At 44.9% G+C, this 22108-nt stretch overlaps 1 protein-coding gene across 2 annotated transcripts in view; it reads right to left on the reverse strand.

The window, feature by feature from the left end:
* Positions 1-3107: 3107 nt before the first annotated feature.
* Positions 3108-22108, reverse strand: part of smarca4a (SWI/SNF related BAF chromatin remodeling complex subunit ATPase 4a) — a 107809-nt gene continuing 88808 nt past the window's right edge. The window contains exons 27-34 of one of the 2 annotated variants that reach the window (XM_073069046.1): positions 21496-21573; positions 18151-18369; positions 16660-16913; positions 11640-11745; positions 10530-10631; positions 6256-6385; positions 4855-4994; positions 3108-3900 (exon numbers count right to left, since the gene is read on the reverse strand). In XM_073069046.1, coding sequence (XP_072925147.1) covers positions 3868-3900; positions 4855-4994; positions 6256-6385; positions 10530-10631; positions 11640-11745; positions 16660-16913; positions 18151-18369; positions 21496-21573 — 1062 coding nt within the window. In that variant the 3' untranslated portion in view covers positions 3108-3867. Of the gene's footprint in view, positions 3901-4854; positions 4995-6255; positions 6386-10529; positions 10632-11639; positions 11749-16659; positions 16914-18150; positions 18370-21495; positions 21574-22108 lie in introns of both variants that reach the window. The other variant, XM_073069045.1, reaches the window with a different exon arrangement.

Raw genomic sequence — 22108 nt, forward strand, 5'->3', positions numbered from 1 at the left:
GCGAGATATAGGCTTTTATTGACTGGAAGAAAGAACAAGCAGCAATTGACCACCACACTACATCCTGGAGACTGAGGGCAGGGCTCAGGCTCCAATCGCCTTTATGCCGGGGTCTGTGGGAGCAGCCACGGTCAGTGGGAGGAGCCACAGGAGCAGTCAGTGGGGGGGTGGGGGGCGTGTCCAGACAGGTATATGTAGTTCAGCACACAGGTTCTGATGCCCAAGGCTTGTTCCCAGCATAGCTCACAATCTGCATCGATGGATGTGCTGCTTACACTTGGAGTATTGTGAATTGAGTATTTTGGACCCCTTATCTGAGAAAGAATGTGCTGGCATTGGAGAGGACCCAGAGGTAGTTCACAGGAATGATAGGGTTAACATATCAGGAGCATTTGATGGCTCTGGGGCTGTACTCACAGGGATTTAGAAGAATGGTGGGGTTGGGAGGGGGGGTGCAAATCCACCATTGAAAGGCCTAGATAGAATGGACATGGAGAGGATGTATCCTATAGTGGGGAGTGTCGGACCAGAAGGCACAGCCTCAGAATACAAGGATGTCCCTTTAAAACAGAGATGAAGAATTTTCTTTAGCCAAAGGATAATGAATCCGTGGAATTTATTGCCCCAGACAGCTGTGGAGGCCAAGTCATTGGGTATATTTAAAGTGGAGGTTGATAGGTTCCTGATTAGCAAGGGAGGGCATCAAAGGTTATAGGGAGAAAGCAGGAGAATGGGGCTGAGAGAAAAAAATAAATCAGCTGTGATAGCATGGTGCAGCAGACTCAATGGGCTGAATGGCCTAATTCTGCTTCTATATCTTATGGAATGTGGCCTCTTCAAATAAAAAAAATTGGTTAGTCTGAGCAGGTGAATGCCTTGTGCAGTGTTTCTGGTCAGTGAGTACCACAGACAAACTAGTCCATAATTGGAACATGAGATAGTCCTCTCTCCACTTATGCTGAATTATCTCCTTCTTCGCAGAGCTCTACCGGGCTCCTTCATTGTTCCAGTTTCTGGAGTGAAGTTTGCAGCCTATCCAGTCTTTGGTATTTATAACCTTCTCGTTTGAGTATCATCCTTGTCAACTCTCTTTACATCTTCTACCTGTCTTGTTGTAACATCACAAAGAACACTGTGTCAGCAATGCAAGTGAGAACATATGGCCATATAATCAATAAACTCAGCTATTTTAGATTAGCATCAGCCACAAATAGGAGCTGGAGACACACTGCCTGCATGTACCAGCGAACAAAATATTTTTGAAGTGTGGTAGCTATTGTAATTCAGGAATAACAGTAGCCTACTTGCACACAGCAAGATCCCAGAACAGATGGTGTATGATAGTGCTGTGTCTTTTCCAGAATACTTTGGTTTTATTTCTGAGCATAGAAAATGGCAGCGTCCTGGAACAGTATTGTAAAATAGAGAGACCCAGGTACTTAGCACCTTAAAAGATGGCGACACAGGTAAATAGATTAGTTTTATTTTCAAATGTACATTGAAACATAGAGAAAATGACCAACACAGTCCAGTCCAAGGATGTGCTGGGGGCACTCTGCAAGTGTTGCTATGCTTTCAGTGACTTACTAACCTTAAGCCATATGTCTATGAAATAAATGTGAGAGGAAATTGGAGCACTTGGACGAAACTCACGCCGTCAGTGGGAGAATGTACAAACTTCTTGTAGACAGCAGTGAGAATTGAACCCTGATCATCCGATTGCTGGTGCTGTGAAGAATTTTGCCGATATGCTACCATGCTGCCCTCAGTAGAGTGGTGAAGAAGGCACCTGCCACACTTGCCTTTGCCAGTCAGGACACTAAGTACAGGAGTTGGTTGTTGCAACTGTGTAAGATGCTGGCGAGACCAAACTTGGAGTATTGTGTGCACTTCTAGTTGTCCTGGCTATGGAAAAGATATCTTTAAGCTGAAAAGGTTAAGGAAAGATCCACAAGGATGTTAGTGGGGGGGGGGGGGGGGGTGGGAAGGGGTGCTAGAGTAATAAGGAGTGGATGGATAGGCCAAAATCTTTTTTTCCTTGAGAGTAGGTTGAGGGGTGACCTTACAGAGATATATACTGTTAATCACAAGGGGCATTGATCCATCTAGTCTATGCTGACCTGATCTGCCTAGTCCCATCTATCTGCACCTGGATCATATTCCTTCAAACCAATCCCATCCATGTACTTATCCATGTTAAACTTTGATGTACAATCCTCATCCTTGAGTTAAAATTGCTCCATGGTTTCCTCTTCTCTATCACACAGTGGTGCAACATTATTACAGCACCAACAGTCCCGGTTCAACTCCACCGCTGCTTGAAAGGAGTTTGTATCTTCTCTCCTTGACTGCGTGGGTTTCCTCCGGGTGCTCCGGTTCCCTTCCACAGTCCAGAGACGTATGGGTTAGTAGATTAATTAGTCACGTGGAGTATAATTGGAGAGGGTCACTGGGCCGAAGGGCCTGTTACTGAGCAGCATCTCTAAATAAAAAAACTTCACCCTCCAGAAGATTTATGCCCCTCCAGTTCTGGTCTCTTGTATATCACTGATTTTAGTTGCTCCATTATTAAAAGCTATACTTGACCCTAATTTTTGGTCCTTAACGACAAAACTCTTTTTAACAGAGTTGTGTTTAATGACTAATACCAGGGGGCTTAATTTTAAGGTGATTCGAGGAAAGTATAGGGGGGATGTCAAAGGTAAGTTCTTTTCAGAGTGGTGTGTGTGTGAAATGCCCTGTGGTAGAGGCAAGATCATAAGAGACAGTTAAGAAACTCTTAGATAGGCACATGGATGAAAGAAAATTGGAGGGTTATGTGAGAGGGAAGGGTTAGGTTGATCTTAGAATAGGTTAAAAGGTTGGCCCAACATTGTGGGCTGAAGGGCCTGTACCGTGCCATACTGTTCTGTCTTACATTCAAAATTTTTTAATGTTCTAACATTTTTGGCCAAGTGCCCTAATAGCTCAATGTTAATCTTTGCTTTTATCACTCCTATGAAGTGCATTGGGATATTGTACTAAATCGAAGTGGGTTGGATTACTGAAGGGTACTCTGCGTGCACGTACACACACACGCACATTCACACACAAACACAATATATAAATCAGACACAGTCAAGTATTTATTTTATTGTAGTCCAGTGATAATGACCGTACAGAATCCCCTTAGAGTCTGCAGAGATGGTGGTTTTGACCTGTTTAAAATACAGTACAGTAATGGGAATGAATTCCTACACACATGCTTACACAAGTCACAGTTCAATGAGGCAAGGACTGCATGTGACTGACTGCGTTCGCACGGAGAGAGGAAACAAAATAGAACGTCTAGAAAAATCAAGTATTCCCAAATTCATGAGTTTTTGTTCTTTTCCTGGACAGACTTTTCCACGTTGCCATTCCTTGTGCACCAATCGGAAATGTGTTCACTCTGAGTTAGTGTCAAGGTCCCCCAATTCAACCCCATTTGGTTAATTTAATTAATATAACAATTAACCAGATGGCTTATATATTACACAGTGCGGGGAAACTCAGAGGGCAGTAAAAAGGAAGGAAGAGGAAAGATTTAGATGGCTGGAATTAGCAGCTGTGTCTTGAGTTATCCTTATTTGCACAATGAATGCTGACTTGGAAAAGACTGTGCCATTAATGCCATTGGGAGCATGACCAGCTTCAACACAGCGAGACACTAAGTTGATAAACCTACATGCCTTCTCTTCTGCTGCTATAAATATGCAAGATTACATCGTATACTAAGAACGTACACTACACTGCTAGCTGGACACAGGTACCAGAACATCGCACAGTCACTTTCAGAGGGATGGACAAGCCCCAGTGTAGATCCCAACACAGAATGTTATCCTGAGATTAATCTTCATCTGTACCAGTTCCTGACCGTTCCTAAAAATGGAGATAGAGAAAGAAAATAAATAAAATTCTGAGACAATCCTGGTAACTTTGTCACCTCCAGCCTTCGTTGCTTTGTGAAACCCTGCTACATTTTAAAAAGGGGCAATATGTTGATAAGTGATATTGGTCGGTGTGATTGCCCATTCTTTACATGTGGGCCTGGGGGAGCATCCTGGACCACAGCTTATACTGTGCCTGTTTGTTCCAACTGGCAGGATTCTTACCTCTGAGTCAGGGAAGTCCTGCTCCAGACCATACAGCTGTCAGTGCTGTAATGATGTGGTACCTTTTTTGATTTATTTAGAGATACAGCATGGAAACAGAGCCTTCTAGCCAAACGTGCCCGCACCACCCAATCAACCTACTAACCAGAGCACTTTGATTGTATTTCCAAACACTGAACACAAAAAATGGTAGGGCTGACCCATACATCCTGAGAATGTGGGAGGACACCAGAGCACCCAGAAGAAACCCATGTGCTCTCAGAGAAAATGTACAAATTCCTAACAGACAGTGGCGGGAATTGAACCCCAGTCACTGGCGCTTTAATAGCGTTACGCTACCATGCCTACTGGATGAAATATTGAGACCTAAACAATTACAAACTCTGTGGTTCTACCACAAAGAACAGAGGGGTCATCTCTGTGCCTTTGCCAAAATTTCCCTCCCAGCCAACATCAATGTGCTAGATCATCCGATAATTATTTCTGATATACAAGTGTTTTGTCCTTACAAAGTCTGTTATTGCAGATCGCAGTACACTTTGTATGAAAGCTTACGAAAACGTGTCAACTATAGCTGGTGAGTTATTACAAAGCTACAACCTTGAATACATGAGGCCAACATGGAGGAGGTTACTGGCCACCCAATACTGGAGTTCCCGTATTAAACTCAACTTTGTATAACGGAAACTCTGCAATAATGGGCTCAGGTACTGGGTCCCACCTCATCCACTTCCTCCTCCGTGTCATCATCGCTTACAATAGGTTTGGACTTGGAGGTGCGGCTAGAGCGTTTCCGCCCTTTCACTCGATCCTGACTCTTGTCCTTCCGGCCCAGCTTAATCTTCACTTTCACTGATCGAGCTGTGAGTGGGAAGAAGGGAGAGGGAGGGAGCGAGAGAGAGAGAGAAAGAAATGGGGTTACCACGGATTTACCTCATCACTGGCAGGATACATATGCACTGATCGGAGTTATCAGATGTAGTGACTGGAGGCCCGGAGGCTGTTTGGAGGGGTGTGTGTGTGTGCCACGCATGTGTGCACGTGTCGAGAATGGGTGCGTGCGTGCGTGTGTGCGCGCGCGTCGAGAGTGGGTGCATGTGTGTGTTCATTCTTAATCTGTAACTCAGCTCTGTACCCTTGATCCCAGTGAGTTTGCTTGATATCCCCATTCCCCAAGCTGTTCATTTGCCAGAATACCCTCCTTCTCTTAACTGGAGTCTCCTGTTCTCTTAACTGGAGACTATCACCCTGAATTTGGATCGAATCAGTTCCAATTTCCCTGCAAAGCGAGAGCAGTTGGGGCAATGTAGTGCAGAGAAATCTGTCAGGATGTTCTTTCAGTTTTTGGTTCCGTGAACTTATCTCCAGCTGAGAGGGCACCAAACCCCATGGTCCAATTCCCTATCTCTGCTTCGACTTTCTGCTCACTTCACCAAGCTATTTCACCTCAAGTCATTCTCAGTTGAAGGGCTTTGTCTAGATCTGGAGGTGATACTGTGCAAGGAACTGGGGCCAGAAGATCTGATCAAAAGTTCCTGAGACAAACAGGAGCTTGGTCAGGTCGCATTTGGAATATAATGAGCAGATCTGGGCCCCTTTATCTGGCAACAGCGAGGGTCCAGAGAAGGTTTACAAGAATGAGCCCGGGAATGAAAGGGTTAATGTATGAGGAGTATTTGATGGCTCTGGGCCTATACTCATTGGAATTTAGAAGAATGATGACATCTCATGAAACCTATTGAATATAGGATGGCCTAGCTTGAGTGGATGCTTCCAAAAGTCTGGGAGTCCAGGACCTGAGGGCACAGCATCAGAATACAAGGACGTCCCTTTAGAATAAATATGAGGAGGAACTTCTTTAGCCAGAGGATGGCGAATCTGTGGAATTCATTGCCACAGACAGACATGGAGGCCAAGTCATTGGCTATATTTAAAGGGGAGGCTGATAGATTCTTGAATAATAATGGCGACAAAGGTTACGGGGAGAAGGCAGTAGAATGGGATTAAGAAGGATAGTAAATCAGCCCTGATCAAATGGAGGAGCAGACTTGATAGGCCTAATGGTCTAATTCTGCTCCTATGTCATATGATCTTATGGCAGCCAAATGCATTCCGGTCTTACATTCTGACTCCGACCCCTCTTCTTCCTCCTCCTCTCCTTCCTCGCTATCATCCTCACTGTCCTCTTCCTTTTCGATCTTCTGCCGTACGCTAGTAAAAACGGATTGGAGCACAATGGAATCTTCATAGATCTACAAGGAACAGGAAGAGGATATTATCAGCAGTGGGATGACTTACAAGAGTCAATTACTCAGTAACATGCAATGTAGGGTAGAAATATAGAATGTAGATAGTAAAGTTTTAGAGAAATATGGGCCAAAATCTGACAAATGGGAAGAGCTCAAGTAGACAACTTGGTCAGCATGTTTAAGTATGGGCAAAGGGCCTGTTACCTTGCTGTATAAATCTACACTCAGTTCCCACGTTATTAGGTACACCTGCTTGTTAATACAAGTATCTAAACACCCAATCATGTGGCAGCAACTCAGTGCATGCAGACATAGTCAGGAGGATCAGTTGTTCAGACCAAACATCAGAATGGGGAAGAAATATGAATCAAGTGACTTTGACCATGAAATGATTGTTGGTGCCAGATGGAGTGGTTTGAGTATTTCAGAAACTGCTGATCTCCTGGGATTTTCTAGAATTTACAGAGAATGGAGTGAAAAACAAAAAAACATCCAATGAGCATCAGTTCTGTGGGTGATAATGCCTCGGTAATGAGAGAGGTCAGGGGAGAATGGCCTGACTGTTTCCAGCTGACAGGAAGACAACAATACCCATGCATTACAACAGTGGTGTGCAGAAGAGCATTTCTGAATGCATAGTATGTTGAAGCTTGAAGTGGATGGGCTACAGCAGCAGAAGATCATATTAGTTACAGGAGGTACCTAATAAAGTGGCCACAGAGTGTAGTTCACACAAAATGCTGGAGGAACTCAGCAGGCCAGGCAGCACCTATGGAAAAGAGTAAATAGTCGATACTTCGGGCCTAAACCCTTCATCAGGACCGGAAAGGAAAGGGGGAATAAGAAGGTGGGGAGGAGGACAAGCTAGAAGATGACAGGTGAAGCCAGGTGCACGTGTGAGGTGACCATTGAGTGTACGTCCATGGTCATTGTAGCCCATCCACTTGAAGGTTCAACATGTTGTGTGTTGTCTGAGCCCACGTGCCTGAGATGCTGCTACAAGCAAGATTTTCACTATACATGAATCTCACTGTACTTGTGCACATGACAGCTTGATTTGAGTAGAGGATCTCTATAGAACTTTGCTTTACGTGCAGTGCAGGGAGACAGAAAGGTGCAAAGGTAGATTGTGAACTCAATACAAAGAGGTCATGTGTGCATACTGGTCCTCTGCCAGAGCACCTCTCTAGTTCAACCAACCAACCAGCCCTTTCGCTACAACTCCAGGTTTTTTCCCATCATATATTTATCCAATTCCCTCTTAAAGACCACAATGTAGCCTGCCTTCACCTTATTCACATGCAATACATTGCAGGTTCCAACCACATACTTTGTCAGAAATCCTTCCTCTTTATATTGTAGCTTGTGTTCTCCAGTCTGTACGGAAACTGTCACAGATTCCCTAATCTCTTTTATCTGCAGCCCCTTATCTCAGGATACTTTTTCATAATTGTTTTCAAGATGCTCTCCATTGCCTTCACAACCTTCCCAAAATGAGGGAACAGAATCGAGCTCAATACTCCACTGTACACTGGATTAGTGCCCCATAAAGTTTAGTTTACTTCACTGCATCTACACTCTAGAACTCCACTGACGAAGTCCAAAACTATGAATGTCTTGTTGACCACTTTTTCAATCTGAAAGTCAAATAAGAGTTTTTTGAAAGTGAAAGAAAAACATCTGTAGATGCTGGAAAAAACAGGCAGGTGCTCAGGTCAGTCAGTGTCTGTGGAAAGGGAAGTGATTCAGGTCAATAATCGGAGTTCTGGAGTTAGAAAATACTAGGATTATTCTGGCAATGGGAGGTCTTTAAAAAAGCATTGATCAGGTTTAAGGAGAAAGTTGGGCTAAGTTGTACAAGATTTGTGGAGGTGGTGAACAACAGCACATCATTATCAAGGATGTTACTGGGACTAGAGGCCTTGAGTTATAAGGAAGGACTGGAAAATCTGAGACTCCTTATCCCGAAGCAGAGGAGGCTGAGGGATGATCATATAGAGGTTTATGAAATCATGAGGGGCATAAATAAGGTCACAATATTTTTCCAATGGTCACAGTCTCCAAGGGTAGAGGAGTCTAAATTAGAGATTATAGCTTTAAGGTGAAAGGGTGAAAACTTAAGAGACCTGAGTGACAGAAGGCAGAGGGTGGTTAGTATATGGAATGAACTGCCAGAGGAAGCTATAGAGGAAGGTATAATTACAACATTTTAAAGGCATTTATGCAGGTTTGTAGAAAGGTTTAAAGCAGGGGTTCCCAACCTTCTTTCTGCCATAGACCCCTATCATTAGCCGAGGGGTCCGTGGACCGCATGTTGGGAACCCCTGGTTTAAAGGATGAGCCAAATGCGGGTAAATGGGACAAGCTCAGCTGGACAGCTTCAGTAGGCCTTCACTCCACACTGTATAAATCTATGTTCACATGAATTAAGTAGTTTTACTTTTCTTCACTGCCTGTTATCATTTAGATATAATTCATGTTTTGTGTGTTGTCTGAACCTACGTGCCTGGGATGTTGCTGCAAGCAAGTTTTTCATTGTACTGTAGCTCGCCGTACTTGTGCACATGATGGTAAACTGAAAGTGATCCTGGGGAAGCAGGCTAGCATACAGAATGGGGCAAAGCAAGCTCAAATCACTGAACAACCTTTTTATAAACTGGATTAAAGAAACTAAACTAGTAAATTCCTGGTAAGTCTCAGCTGCAATACTGTTTCCAGTTTTTGCAACCACACTTTTGGAAAGATTTCAAGGTTGTGGAGATACTGGAGTAGTTCTTGATAGGAGGTCAGTACAGAGTTAAAACCTGAATTGACCCAAGCTCTAGTATGACAAATTATTCTGCTACCCAACCTAATCAAAGCAATGAGTGTGCCTCCATTCAGCCCAGTAGTCACACTGCTGGTTATACATGCAGGTATCTTGCCACTTGAATCCTCAGTCCATTGTAAGCATGATGCAATACATCATCTACACATCATGGGCAAATCCCTCCCCACCAACGAGTGTACCTACAGGTGGTGCTGCCTCAAGAAGGCAACATCCACCATCCAATATCCACCTGGGCCATGGCTTCTTCTCACATCTACCACCAGACAAGAGGCACAGAAGCCTGAAGTCCCACACCACCAGCTTTAAGAACAGCCACTTCCCTTCAACCAGCTGGCAAAACCCTAATCACTACAGCTTAGCAGCACAATGACCACTTAGCACTAAAACAGAATTTACTTTATTCTGTTCTAATTGTATTTTTTCTTTTAAAAATTGTGTTTGTGCTTTTCTTGTGAATGTTCTCTATTTGATGCTCTGTGCCTGTGATGCTGCTGCAGGTAAGTTTTCATTGCACCTGTGTGTACATGTACCTGTGCAGATGATAATAAACTTGACTTTGGCTTTGATGAGTTTGTTCATTTATAAAAAGCCAGTGGCTACCAAGCCAGCTTGGACTGATCCATCCTGAAGATCAGAAGTTATTTTCAAAGCCAAGCTGATTTGAATATGATGCATGCAGTATTACGTGCCCAGGAGGGGCGTGGAGTAGAGAAGGTTAAGGAGTGATTAGAGGTGTTTAAAATCATGAGGGGGTTTGACAGGATGGGGGGAGGGGGTTCTTTCACCAGAATTTGAAGGGATCTGGCAGCAAAGCTAATTATGAGAAGCCCATTATCACACAGTGAGTTGTCACGATCTGAATTCAATGTCTGTAAGAGATGATGAAGTAAATTTTATAGGAGAATTTGATATGTAAATGAAAGGGAAATATATGTAAGGCGATTGGTAAAGAGGCAGAAATAAAATTAATATCACCAAATTCATAGAATCTATGAACACTACCTCACTTTTTGCACTACTCATTTTAAAAAATATTTCTTTGTGTAACGTAATAATCTTTTATGTATTTTACCATAATGCTGCCACAAAACAACAAATTTCATGAATAATTTAGTGATAATAAATCTGTTTCTGAGCTGGAAAGGTAAATGGAGGGGAAGGGCTTGGAGAGCTACAGGCCGAACATGGGCAGCAGGGAGGATGATGTAGTCAGCATGGAACAGTTGGGCCGAAGGGCCTGTATCATGGCTGTAATACGCTGTGGTGGTACAGGCACAATGGGCCAAATAGCCTTTCTGTAGCCTCTCTGTTACCTACCAGTGAACCCTCCAGGTTGTACGTCTGTGCGTTCTGACACAGCAGCATCACATCTCTTTCCAGGTCATTGAGGCTGCGATACTTGTGGTTACGGATCCGCTCCTACTGAGAGAAAGGCAGCAGTCAGTTCATTCTCAGCCTGTTCTGCAAATATCAACCACCCTTCCAGAGAAGGGCAGTGACTTGCCGTCACCCTGCACCCCATGCTGTAAGCACCATATGGTTTGATCACTGGTTCTCTGAAGCGCATAGGGCTACTCAGCATGAGCAAAGTGTTCCGACTGTGCTGAAAGGAAGGAAGAGCAGCCTGGACCAGTGCTTTTCCACATCTCATCGCCCAAGCGTCAAGGAACACTCAATGTAGCAGGAGATGACTCTTTAGGTTGGGCCATGGACAGATGTGGGACAACAAGTGCCCAGTATGCAGGACAGGGAAAGGAAAATCTGATCCTATAAGTGGGTTGGAGATTAGAGATTAGCTTTATTTCTCACACGTATATCGAAACACACAGTGAAATGCACTGTTTTGCATCAATGACCAACACCGTCCGAGGAAGTGCTGGGGGCAGGTGTTGCCATGCTACCGGCACCAACAGCATGCCCACAATTTACTAACCTGTAGGACCTGGAGTACCTAGAGAAAATCCATACAAACTCCTTACAGGTAGTGGTGATACTGAACCTGAGCCACTGGCACTGTGAAGCATTATACTAGCATGAAACATACCAAGTGGGGGCTGCACATATATGAAATATACCAATAAACATCAGTACCGTGCCAAATATCATGAACCTCGGGATATTCTATTGGACTGTCCCATAGATGAATAGATTGGGGCATGGCGTATTTGCCTGAAGAATATGCCAATGGGCAGGAACACGTACTGCACTGGATTACGTGCTTTCGACATATACCATTAGCGTGAGGCTGCGTACAAATTTCATGAGCTGGACAGAGACTAATTCTGTGTCACTTCACAAGTAGCAGTGCCAGACACTCCAGCACCTAACAGTTTGGGAAACGCTGGCACGTGTGGCACATTCAGAGGCTGAAACCCTCAGGCTTTGCACACATTCGGAAAGGCAGGCATGAGCTGGCCCGGCACGTACCTTGATCTTCCGGAAGTCAACCGGCTTGCGGATCAGCTCGTAATACTCGGGAAGCTCCTTGCGAGATGGAAGTTGGATAAAAACTTCACTGAGCTGTCGGCCAGTACTACTTTAAGAAAGAATAAAGAAGTGTCAATTATTAGCTACTTGCTGCACAGAAGAAGAGAGATATAAAGATCTGGTGTCTGCTGGCTCTGCTTTAATTATAGTGGCTGAACAGTGCAGTCCCACCCACAGTACAACAGTAGGATTCAGACCTACTTTGCTGTCTACACTAATTACAGTGTAATTCAGGGTTCATCTTTAACAGGGTACAGCGAAGCCGAGAATCATTAAATACTACACCATAAAAAAGAGGCCGTTAAGTCCTTCATAGCTGTGCTAGCTCTTTGCCCTTGCAACCCAGCCTTCTCCATTTTTGAGTATTTATCCATTTTGCTTTTAAAACCTGCCACCAGATCTACATGTCCACCGTTAAGCACATTTACAAGGGATGCTGCCACAAGAAAGCAGCAGCCATCATTAACTCTGACCGTAGAGGCCATTCTGTCACCTTGTTACTATCATCGGGAAGGAGGTACAGGAGCTTTAGGTCCCACACCACCAGGTTCAGGAACACTTAGCACTCTCAACCATCAGGCTCTTGAACCAGCTTGGATAACTTCACTCACCAGAATGCTGAACTCATTCCACAACCTGTGGGCTCGCTTTCAAGGACTCTTCAAATCACATCCTCAGTATTATTTATTTACTTATTTTATTTGCACCGATTGTCTTCTTTGCACATTGGATGCTTGTCAGTCTTTGTACCTTTTTACCTATTCCATCTAACTGACAATCTAATGCTTCCCTCCCGCACAGCCCTTCATTTTTCTATCACTCACATGCCTGTTTAAGAGTCTCTTAAATATCTGTAATGTACCTGCCACTACCACCACTACCTGTGGAAAAAAAAGCTATAATTTTCTCCAATCACCTTAAAATTATGTCCCCTCATATTAGCTATTACTGCTTTAGGAAAAAAGCCTGTCCATTTGAATTATGCCTCTTATCATCTTGTACACCTCTATCAAATCACCTACTGATATCGGCTGCTGTCCGTGTGGAGTCTGCACGTTCTTCCAGTAACCACATGGTTCCCACTGCTCCAAGTGCTCCAGTTTTCCAAAGATGTACAGGCTGATAGGATAACTAGCCACTGTAAATTCCCCTAGTGTGTATGCGAGTGTCAAAATCTGAATGGAATTACAGGAATGTTGGTAGAATATAATGGTATATTATTGTAATCAGTGGGTCAAAGGGCCTGTTTCCATCCTCTTATGACACTATAGAAATCTCCTTGATCAAACAGTCTCCTGGACAAGTACCTGGACATTGCACTAATGTTATGTTGTGTTTATTGTGTCATATAAGTCATGTATAATTTATGTTAATGTAAATTTATGTCTATTTATATTTAATTATGTATACATACAGTACTTTGATAATAAATGTACTTTGAACTTGAAGTTTGTGATGTCTGTGATACACTGTGCTGCTGCAAAGAGCCAATTGTCATAGTGTTTGTACCCTGTGGAAACCTACGACAATGAACTTGAACTTGAGACATTTATAAGGTTATTGCCAGCACTTGAGGACCTGAGTTTTAAGGAAAGGTTAAGTCAGGACTTTATTCCCTAGAGTGGAGCAGAGAACGACCGAGATTTGGTAGAGATATACAAAATTTGATTTTTTGTGGAAATGGGACCTGCTCTCAGCACCGTCTGGTGCATCATGGGAGATGGAAAATTGTAAGTAGGGAGCTGGCCATTGGCTGTGTGAGTTCTTTGGGCACAGAGCTCAGAAAAAGTGACGCAACAGACCTTTAACACCATAAATCAGTCAGTTGTTTTGTTATGTCTCCCCTCTCACTGTGAAAAGGGGACAGCTCTCTTTCCCTTATTAGGGAGAGAGAGAGAGAGAGAGAGAGCCTGTGGTATGTCGAATTACTGGGTGAATGAGTAGTCTTTGGGATGCTGTAAGTCTGTGTCTTTATTGATGCTTTGCTGCACACTTGAGTGCTCAGCAGGGGTGCCGATGATTTTTTGCTGGTGGGGGAGGGAAGCTGGGGGGGGGGCTTTGGGGATCTAACATTTAACTGTCATTCATTCTTTGGGGCACTCCTCTGTTTTTGTTGATGTTTGTGAAGAAAAAGAATTTCAGGATGTATATTGTATACATTTCTCTGACATTAAATGTACCTATTGAATTGCAAGGGGTATAGATATGGTAAATACAAGCAGGTTTCTTTCCTCTGAGGTTGGGTGAGACTAGAACTAGAGGTCATGGGTTAAGGGTGAAGGGTGAAATGTTTTAAGGGGAACCTGGGGAGGAGATCTTCTTCAATCAGAGAGTGGTGAGAGTGTGAAATGAGCTGCCTGCAGAAGTGGTGGATTTGGATCTGATTAACATTTAAGAGAAACTTTGGTAGGTACATGGATGGGAGGAGTACTGAGAGCCATGGTCCAGGTGTAGGTCGATAGGACTAGGCAGATTAATAGATTGGTATAGACTAGATGGGTCAAAGGGCCTGTTCCTGTTTTATAGCGTTCTATGATTCTGTGAGATCTAGTGTGATCAAAAGGGCATGCTTGGTGTTTGCCAGAGCTGGACAGACACCCTCCCAATAGTGTAGAAACAACATCTTCCACTGACTAGCTTAACATTGGCCAGTCGATTACTGATCTTCTTATCAAACCTCTGTGAAAGCATTACTAATCCTCTCAATAACCAACCGTGTGATTATCCTAACTCACTCCATCTACAAGTTTGCAGATGACACCATTGTGGTGGGCTACATCTCAAATAATGACAAATCAGAATACAGGAAAGGGATAGAGACCTTAGTGACACAGAGACGTAACAACAACCTTTCCCTCAATGTCAGCAAAACAAAAGGGCTGGTCAGTGACTTCGGGAAGGGGAGTGGTGCACATGCTCCTGTCTATGTTAAACACGTTGTGGTTTGAGAGGGTTGAGAGTTTTAACCTCCTAGGTGTGAACATCACCAATATCCTATCATGATCCAACCACGTTGATGTCACGGCTATGAAAACTCATCAATGTCTCTACTTCCCCAGAAGGCTAAAGAAATTTGGCATGTCCCTGTCAACTCTTATCAATCTTTCTTGGTGCACCACAGAAAACATTCAGTCTGGATGTATAGCGGCTTGGTATGGCAACTGCTCTACCCAAGGCTGCAGAGAGTTGTGGGCACAGCTCAGCACATCACAGGAACCAGCATCCTTGCCATGGATTCTCTCTAAACTGTTGACTGCCTCAGTAAAGCAAACAGCCCTACCCTCTGGACATTCTCTCTTATCCCCTCTCCTTTCAGGCAGAAGATACAGAAGCCTGCAAGTACCAGCCACAAGAACAGTTTCTATCTCATTGCGATCAGACTCCTGAATGGAACTCTTATACAATAAGATGGACTCTTAGCTTCATAATCTACCTTGATATGATCTTGCACTTCATCGTTTCCCTGAACTGTTCTCTTAAGGTAGCTTTAACACTTTATTCTGCAGTGTTATTGTTTTACTGTATTTGACCTCAATGCACTGTGTAATGACTTGGTCTGTTTAAAGAGAAGTCAGGAGAAGCTTTGCACTGTATCTTGGCACATGTGACAATAACAAACCACTTAACCAATAAACCCCATGTCTCAATCACCAACTCCCTGGAGGCTCTCTGCATAATCACCCACCCATCTGTCCCCAACTTTCTGTGACCCTGCCACTACCAAGCCCCTGTTCTCTGCAGAATTGGAACTGGAATTAGTTTATTATTGTCACATGTACCAAACTACAGTGAAAAGCTTGTCTGGCATATTGTTCATGCGGATGGACTCATTACGCATGGCAGTAGGTAAGGTGCAGCAAGAGCAGCAGTATAGTGGATGTAGTGTAACACTGTACAGCACCAGCGATTGGGGTTCAATTCCTGCCAGTGTCTGCAAGGAGTTTGTACCTTCTCCCGTGGTTACATAACTTTCTTTCAGGTGCTCCAGTTTCCTCCCACATCCCAAAGATGTATGTAGGTTAGGGTTAGTAAGTTGTGGGCAAGCTATGATGGTGTTGGAAGCATGGCAACACTTGCAAGCTGCCCCCAGCACATCCTCGGGCTGTGCTGGTCATTGGTGCAAACAACACATTTCACTGTATGTTTCGATGTACATGTGACAAATAAAGCCAATCTTTAAAGGTAGTACAAGGCAAAACAACAACAATGCAGAGTAAAGTGTGACAGTTACAGAGTAAGTGCAGTGCAGGTAGACAATAATAAGGTGGTCAATGGCTTATCTTATTGTACTAGGGAACCGTTCAATAGTCTTATAACAGTCTGCCCGATGGGAGAGGGGAGGTGAAAAAATGCCCAGAGTGGGTTAGGTCTTTGATTGTGCTGGTTGCTGGTCTTACTGAGGCAGTAGGTGGAAAGAGTCCATGGAGGGTAAGCAGGTATCTGTGATCTTCTCAGTTGTGTCCACAAAGCTCTGCGATTTCTTGAGGTCTCGGGCACAGCAGTTGCCATTCGACGCCATCCAGATAGGATGCCTTCTATTGTTCATTGATAAAAATTGGTGGGGGGGTGGTCAAAGGGGATGTGCCAAGTTTCTTTAGCCTCCTGAGGAAGTAGAGGCGTTGGTAAACTTTCTTGGATGTGACATCATCGTGGTTGGACCAAGACACATGATTGGTAATGTTCACACCAGAAACTTGAAGCTTTCAATCTTCTGAACCTTAACACAGTTGCTGTAGACAGGAGTGCATGCACCATCCCTATCGCTCAAGTCAATGACCAGCTCTGAGGGAAAATTGTTGTCACGATACCATGTCACTAAGCTTTCTTGCTGTGTTCTAGCTTACTGTTATTGAGTAACTGAACCAAGCCCTGGCTCTACCATTGCCCAACCACCCACTGCCAACCTCTGTCTCCATCCCATCACCTGCTGCCCGATGGCCCAGGATTCCCCGTCACTAACCTGTCCTTGTATTTGATGACGGCATCCACAGCCTTCTTCATTTTTTTGGTGAGGTTTGGTGGGTTTGGTGACAGTTTCTCGGCCGGCGGCCGTCCTCGCTTCTTCTTCTTCTTGTCGTCGTCGTCCTTGTCCCGGCTGCTGCGTGTGCTGGTGGTCGCCATGACTACCGGAGGGTCCACGTCCCGCTTCCGCTTGCGGGCTTTTTTCTGGCGCACCTCCTCTTCGATCTCCTCCAGGTTGCCCTCTTCTATGGCCTGTTGGGAGAGAAAAAGACCACAATGAAACCCATCCTTCACTGGACCTTATTCAGCCAGTGGAGGCAAGAGCAAGAGAGAGAGTGTCTGACTTGTGTGTGTTCTGTGCCTGTCTGTACATGTCTGTCTTTCGTGTGTGTGGCTTTGTGTGTGTGTGTGTGTGTGTGTGTGTGTGTGTGAGTGAGTGTGTGTGTGGCTTTGTGTGTGTGTGTGTGGCTTTGTGTGTGTGTGTGTGTGTGTGTGTGTGTGTGTGTGTGTGTGTGTGTGTGTGTGTGTGTGTGTGTGTGTGTGTGAGAGTGAGTGTGGCTTTGTGTGAGTGTGTGTGTGAGTGTGAGTGAGTGTGGCTTTGTGTGAGTGTGTGTGTGAGTGTGCGTGTGTGTGTGTGAGTGTGAGTGAGTGTGTGTGTGTGTGAGTGTGAATGAGTGAGTGTGTGTGTGTGAGTGTGTGTGTGGCTTTGTGTGTGTGTGTGTGTGTGTGAGTGTGTGTGAGTGAGTGAGTGTGTGTGTGGCTTTGTGTGTGTGTGTTTGAGTGTCTGTGTGTCTCTGTGTGTGTGTGTGTGTGTGTGAGTGAGTGTGGCTTTGTGTGAGTGTGTGTGTGAGTGTGTGTGAGTGAGTGTGTGTGTGTGTGAGTGTGTGTGGCTTTGTGTGTGAGTGAGTGTGCGTGTGTGAGTGTGTGTGTGTGGCTTTGTGTGTGAGTGAGTGTGTGTGTGTGAGAGTGTGTGTGTGGCTTTGTGTGTGAGTGTGTGTGTGTGTGTGTGTGTGTGTGTGTGTGTGTGTGTGTGTGTGGCTTTGTGTGTGAGTGAGTGTGTGTGTGTGAGTGTGTGTGGCTTTGTGTGTGCATGTGTCTTTTTGACCTTCTATATGTTTGTCTTACGTGGGGTTTTGAATATGTATGTGACTTTGTTCTCTATTTGCATGTGTGTGCCTTTCCTGGATGTGCCTGTGTCTGGCTTTGTTCTGTGTGTCATTATGTCTGTCTTTGACCTTCTTTGTGTCTTCTTTAGTGTGAGTACTCCTATCTCCCTGTCTATGTTGCTCTGTATCAGACCCACAGCTGTGGCGTACTTCCACAGGTACGGTTGACACCTCACAGTCTGACTCAGCTGGTTTCTCTCGGTATGGCAATATCCTCACCCCACGCAGGCTCTCCCTCAGGTGGGGTGCATGCTTGGCCTGTGTTGTACATGTGTACACGGGCCTGATGATCAGGCTGCATTCCCACGCACTCACACTCCTACCTTGAGCCACTGTTTCTCGGTTAAAGAGTCGCTGTAGTCCACCTCCTTGCGCTGCCGCGATCCTCGCCCGAACATCTTCTCCTCCTCCTCTTCACACGTCAGCCTCTCCACCTCAGCGTCGTCTTTCAGGATCCAGTTCGGAAGCTCATCTTCCTCCATTAGCCGTGGCTTTCGCTTCGGGTTCCTGGCCTCTTCCCGGCGACGGTCAAGGTCCATCCGCTGAGGGGCAGAGAACGAGGAGAGTGAGAGTGTGCGAGAGAGAAGAAGAGAGAGGGGGAGAGGGGGGAGAGGGGCGAGGGAGAGGGGAGAGAGGGAGAGAGGGAGAGAGAGAGAAAGAAAGAGAATGGCAGCACATACCGTATTAGAAAAGGGACACAAAACTATTCACAATACTTCATATGCAGTCTGACCAATGTCTTATAAAGCCTCACCATTACATCTTTTTAAAGCAGAGACAAAGAACTGACAATGGAATTGGTTTATTACTGTCACGTACCAAGGTACAGTGCATAGTTTTTCATGCATACTGGTCCCACAGAACAGATCCATAACAGTGTGCGGTGAGGTACAGCAAGGTAGAACAGTACAGTCGGCCCTTCTGATTGGTTCCCGGATTGGTTCCGGGACCTCCCGCGGATGCTCAAGTCCCTTATATAAAATGGCATAGTATTTGCATATAACCTACACACATCCTTCCGTATACTTTAAATAATCTCTAGATTACTTATAATACCTAATACAATGTAAATGCTATGTAAATAGTTGTTATACTGTAATGTTTAGGGAATAATGACAAGAAAAAAAACGTCTGTACATCTTCAGTACAGATGCAACCATTGTAGCTCTTCTGGGAACGCTGATGCTGCCTCAGCATCAGCCGATCCCGATTCTCCCGTGATCTTTAAGTTCTTGAGGCTGTAGCACTTTACGTAGCTAGCCAGCCATCCCTTACTAGCCTTAAACTCCTTCCTCTTGCTCACAACACAAGTAGCGAATGAACGCGACACGAGGCGAACAACGCTCAACTTCCGGGTTTTCCCAATCCGCGGTTGGTTGAATCCGCGCATGCGAAACCCGTGGATAAGGAGGGCCGACTGTATAATGGATTCCGGTTACTTGGTCCATTAATTAATCTGGGCAGCCACTTATTTGGGGCAACTCTTAAAGAACAAAAACCAATCAAGAACATAGCTGGAATTCCCTTTGTTTATTTGGGACATTATGCTGCTTGGGAGAGGAAACTGCTGCCGAACAGTTTCTAACTAGTGTCAGTCATGTGAACTTGTGTGGCCATTAGACACAACGCTGTGCTTAGAGTAAACAGTTTTAAAATAGCATCAGTTGTGTTTGATTGCGTTAAAAAGCAGGGATTTTTGTCACTGATAGTTTCTGAGAAATAAGAAGTGAGACAAATTGTTTTGCTCATGGTGGTTTCAAGCATTGGAGATACCAGAAATGGCCAAAAGTGCAAATGAAACGATTTCACTATTCCAACAAGTTATGAACTATAAGAATTCGAAGGAATCAGTAGTCAACTTGAATGTTACATTGAAGACGAAGACTTGGAGACTTGGATGCAATTGTTGAAAACATTGGTTGAAGGTAGTCCATTCTCCGCACTAGGCACTTGTGCTAATTTTGTTCATTTACAATCGAAAGAAATGGCAGTGTGTTGGTAGTCTGTTGTATCCAACGATGACAGTGAAACCTGTGTAGGAGAGTTTTTACAGTAGCCATTGCACAGGAACAGTTCCACTCTCTTAGCTTCAGAAGTCTAATTCCATTGGCACGAGTAGTTGTCACAAACTGGGGAATTCCTTAGTTATAGTGGATAACCATGATTTCTTCTATCTTATCATACTTTTCGCTCTACAGGAAGCGTTGTAGAACCGCCTTCTTGGCCGTTGGTTCTCACTAATGGTCTCATCTGCTGGAGCTGGAGCCAAATTCACATGCCAGGACAGGCATGTCCCCATCTCACCGGGGTATGAGGCTCACCGGCTACCTTCACGCGAAGCGGTGTACCGGGGTGTGGTCGCTGTCGCATGCAAACTGCTACTTGGAGCCACAGGTGAGAACTGAGTGTACAGTGGGGACCAAAGGTGAGTGAGCTGCCCCAGAAAGGACAGGACAATCTCCTTCACCAGGGATGCAGCCCCACCCTGGACATCCCTTACATGGCATCGTACACTGGATGAATTCCTCCATCGATAACCACAGTCTTATAGTACTGTAGTAGCTGTTTGGTAGTGCTCTAATCTATCCTGTAATTCATTTAATACATGATTTGTTACTCAGTAAAATGGAAGTTTGTCTTCTTTAGTACCATTTTAACTACTTCCATGAAACCTTGATTAATTGGGGCAGTTGCTAAACTGGGCCAGAATGTATTGGTCCCAATGTGTCCCAATTAACCGGAATCCACTTTGATAGAAAGCAGAATGAAGTGTACAGCTACAGAGAAAGTGCAGTTCAGGTAAGCTACAGGATGCAAGGTAGTCCAACTCACCGTACTAGGGAACTATTCAATGGTCTTGTAGCAGTAGGGTAGGAGCTGCCCTTGCGCCTGCTAAGAAGATCTGCGCGGACGCATTTTTAAGTTCATGATGTGGCTGGCTCAGTCCAGGTTCAGACATGTAGCACAGGAGGTGTATTATCATGCAGTATCTCTAATAACCGCCCCTCTAGGTCAACAAGCCTGCATTGCCCAATAACACCCATGTGACCTCGTACGTCTTTGGAATGTGGGAGGAAACCAGAGCGCCCAGATGAAACCCGCACGGTCACACAGAGAGTATACAGACTCCTTACAGACAGTGCTGGATGTTTCGCTGTCGCTGTAATAGTATTACGCTAGCGTGAGATAGTGAAGAGGAGACCATGGGGGGGATTTGAATTTAAGGATAAGGATTTTATATCAAAGCTTTATTTGTCAAATGTACATCAAAACATACAGTGAAATGCGCCGTTCATGTCAAATCGAATCAGAGAGGATCGCGCCTGGTGCCAGTGTCGACGTGCTTCTGGTGCCAACATAGCCTGCCCACAACTCACTACCCTAACCCGTGCATCTTGGAACGTGGAAGGAAACTGAAGCACTGGAGGAAACCCACGCAGCCACGAGGGAGAACAGACAAACCGCCTACAGACAGTGGCGGGAATTGAACCCCAGCGATCCAATTGTTGGTGCTGTAAAGTGATGCTTTTGTGCTGCCCCTAATGAGGCATAAGGCTTCATAACCAATGGAAGTTAGCACCGTTTCAGTAGAGAGGAGGGGAAAAGGATAACAGCAGAAAAGATTAGGAGCCCCTACCCTACCCTGGTGTGTACCCAACAGTTCTCACCATGAAGAGATCAAATTCCTCTTCGTGTCTGGCTATCATCTGGTTCACCGTCTCATCATCAGGAACCTCGTCTTCCTCCTGCAAGAGAACAGGTTCAAGGTTAAAAGCATGACAACAGCGGGAGGGCTGAGGGCAGTGACACACAGCATCCACAATTGAAACGCTCTCAGCTTCCCCTGCTCTTTAAGCGGTGGGGAGGTAATTTTTCCGTACTGTACTTGAAGGTGCCCAAGTTGTGAGCTCAAAGCCCTGGACCCCACTGTGACTTCCCAGACTAGGACTGGCCACTGGTGGGAGGCCTGGTGAGCAAGGAATGAGCCCTTTCCAGACGTGGTAGGCAAAGAACGGAACTGTCCATCTACAAGTGCACACAGCACAGCCTTTGGGAGTGGACACAGAAATCAGGCTACATTTACAACCACCTTGGCACATTACTAACTATGTGTTTCTTCTGTTGCTATAAATTGGTAATTATGACAGTAACCAAGTTAACAGACCAGCTTGGCAGGTCACAGGATGGTTCCAAGTGCCTTGTGCCTATTTTCTGGGCAGCAGAGGCTGTGGCATTAGCTAGTGTCTCATCACGGAGACAAGGACAACACAATTAGAATCA

The sequence above is a fragment of the Hemitrygon akajei genome, chromosome 16 (assembly GCF_048418815.1).
Source record: "Hemitrygon akajei chromosome 16, sHemAka1.3, whole genome shotgun sequence".
NCBI lineage: Eukaryota > Metazoa > Chordata > Chondrichthyes > Myliobatiformes > Dasyatidae > Hemitrygon > Hemitrygon akajei.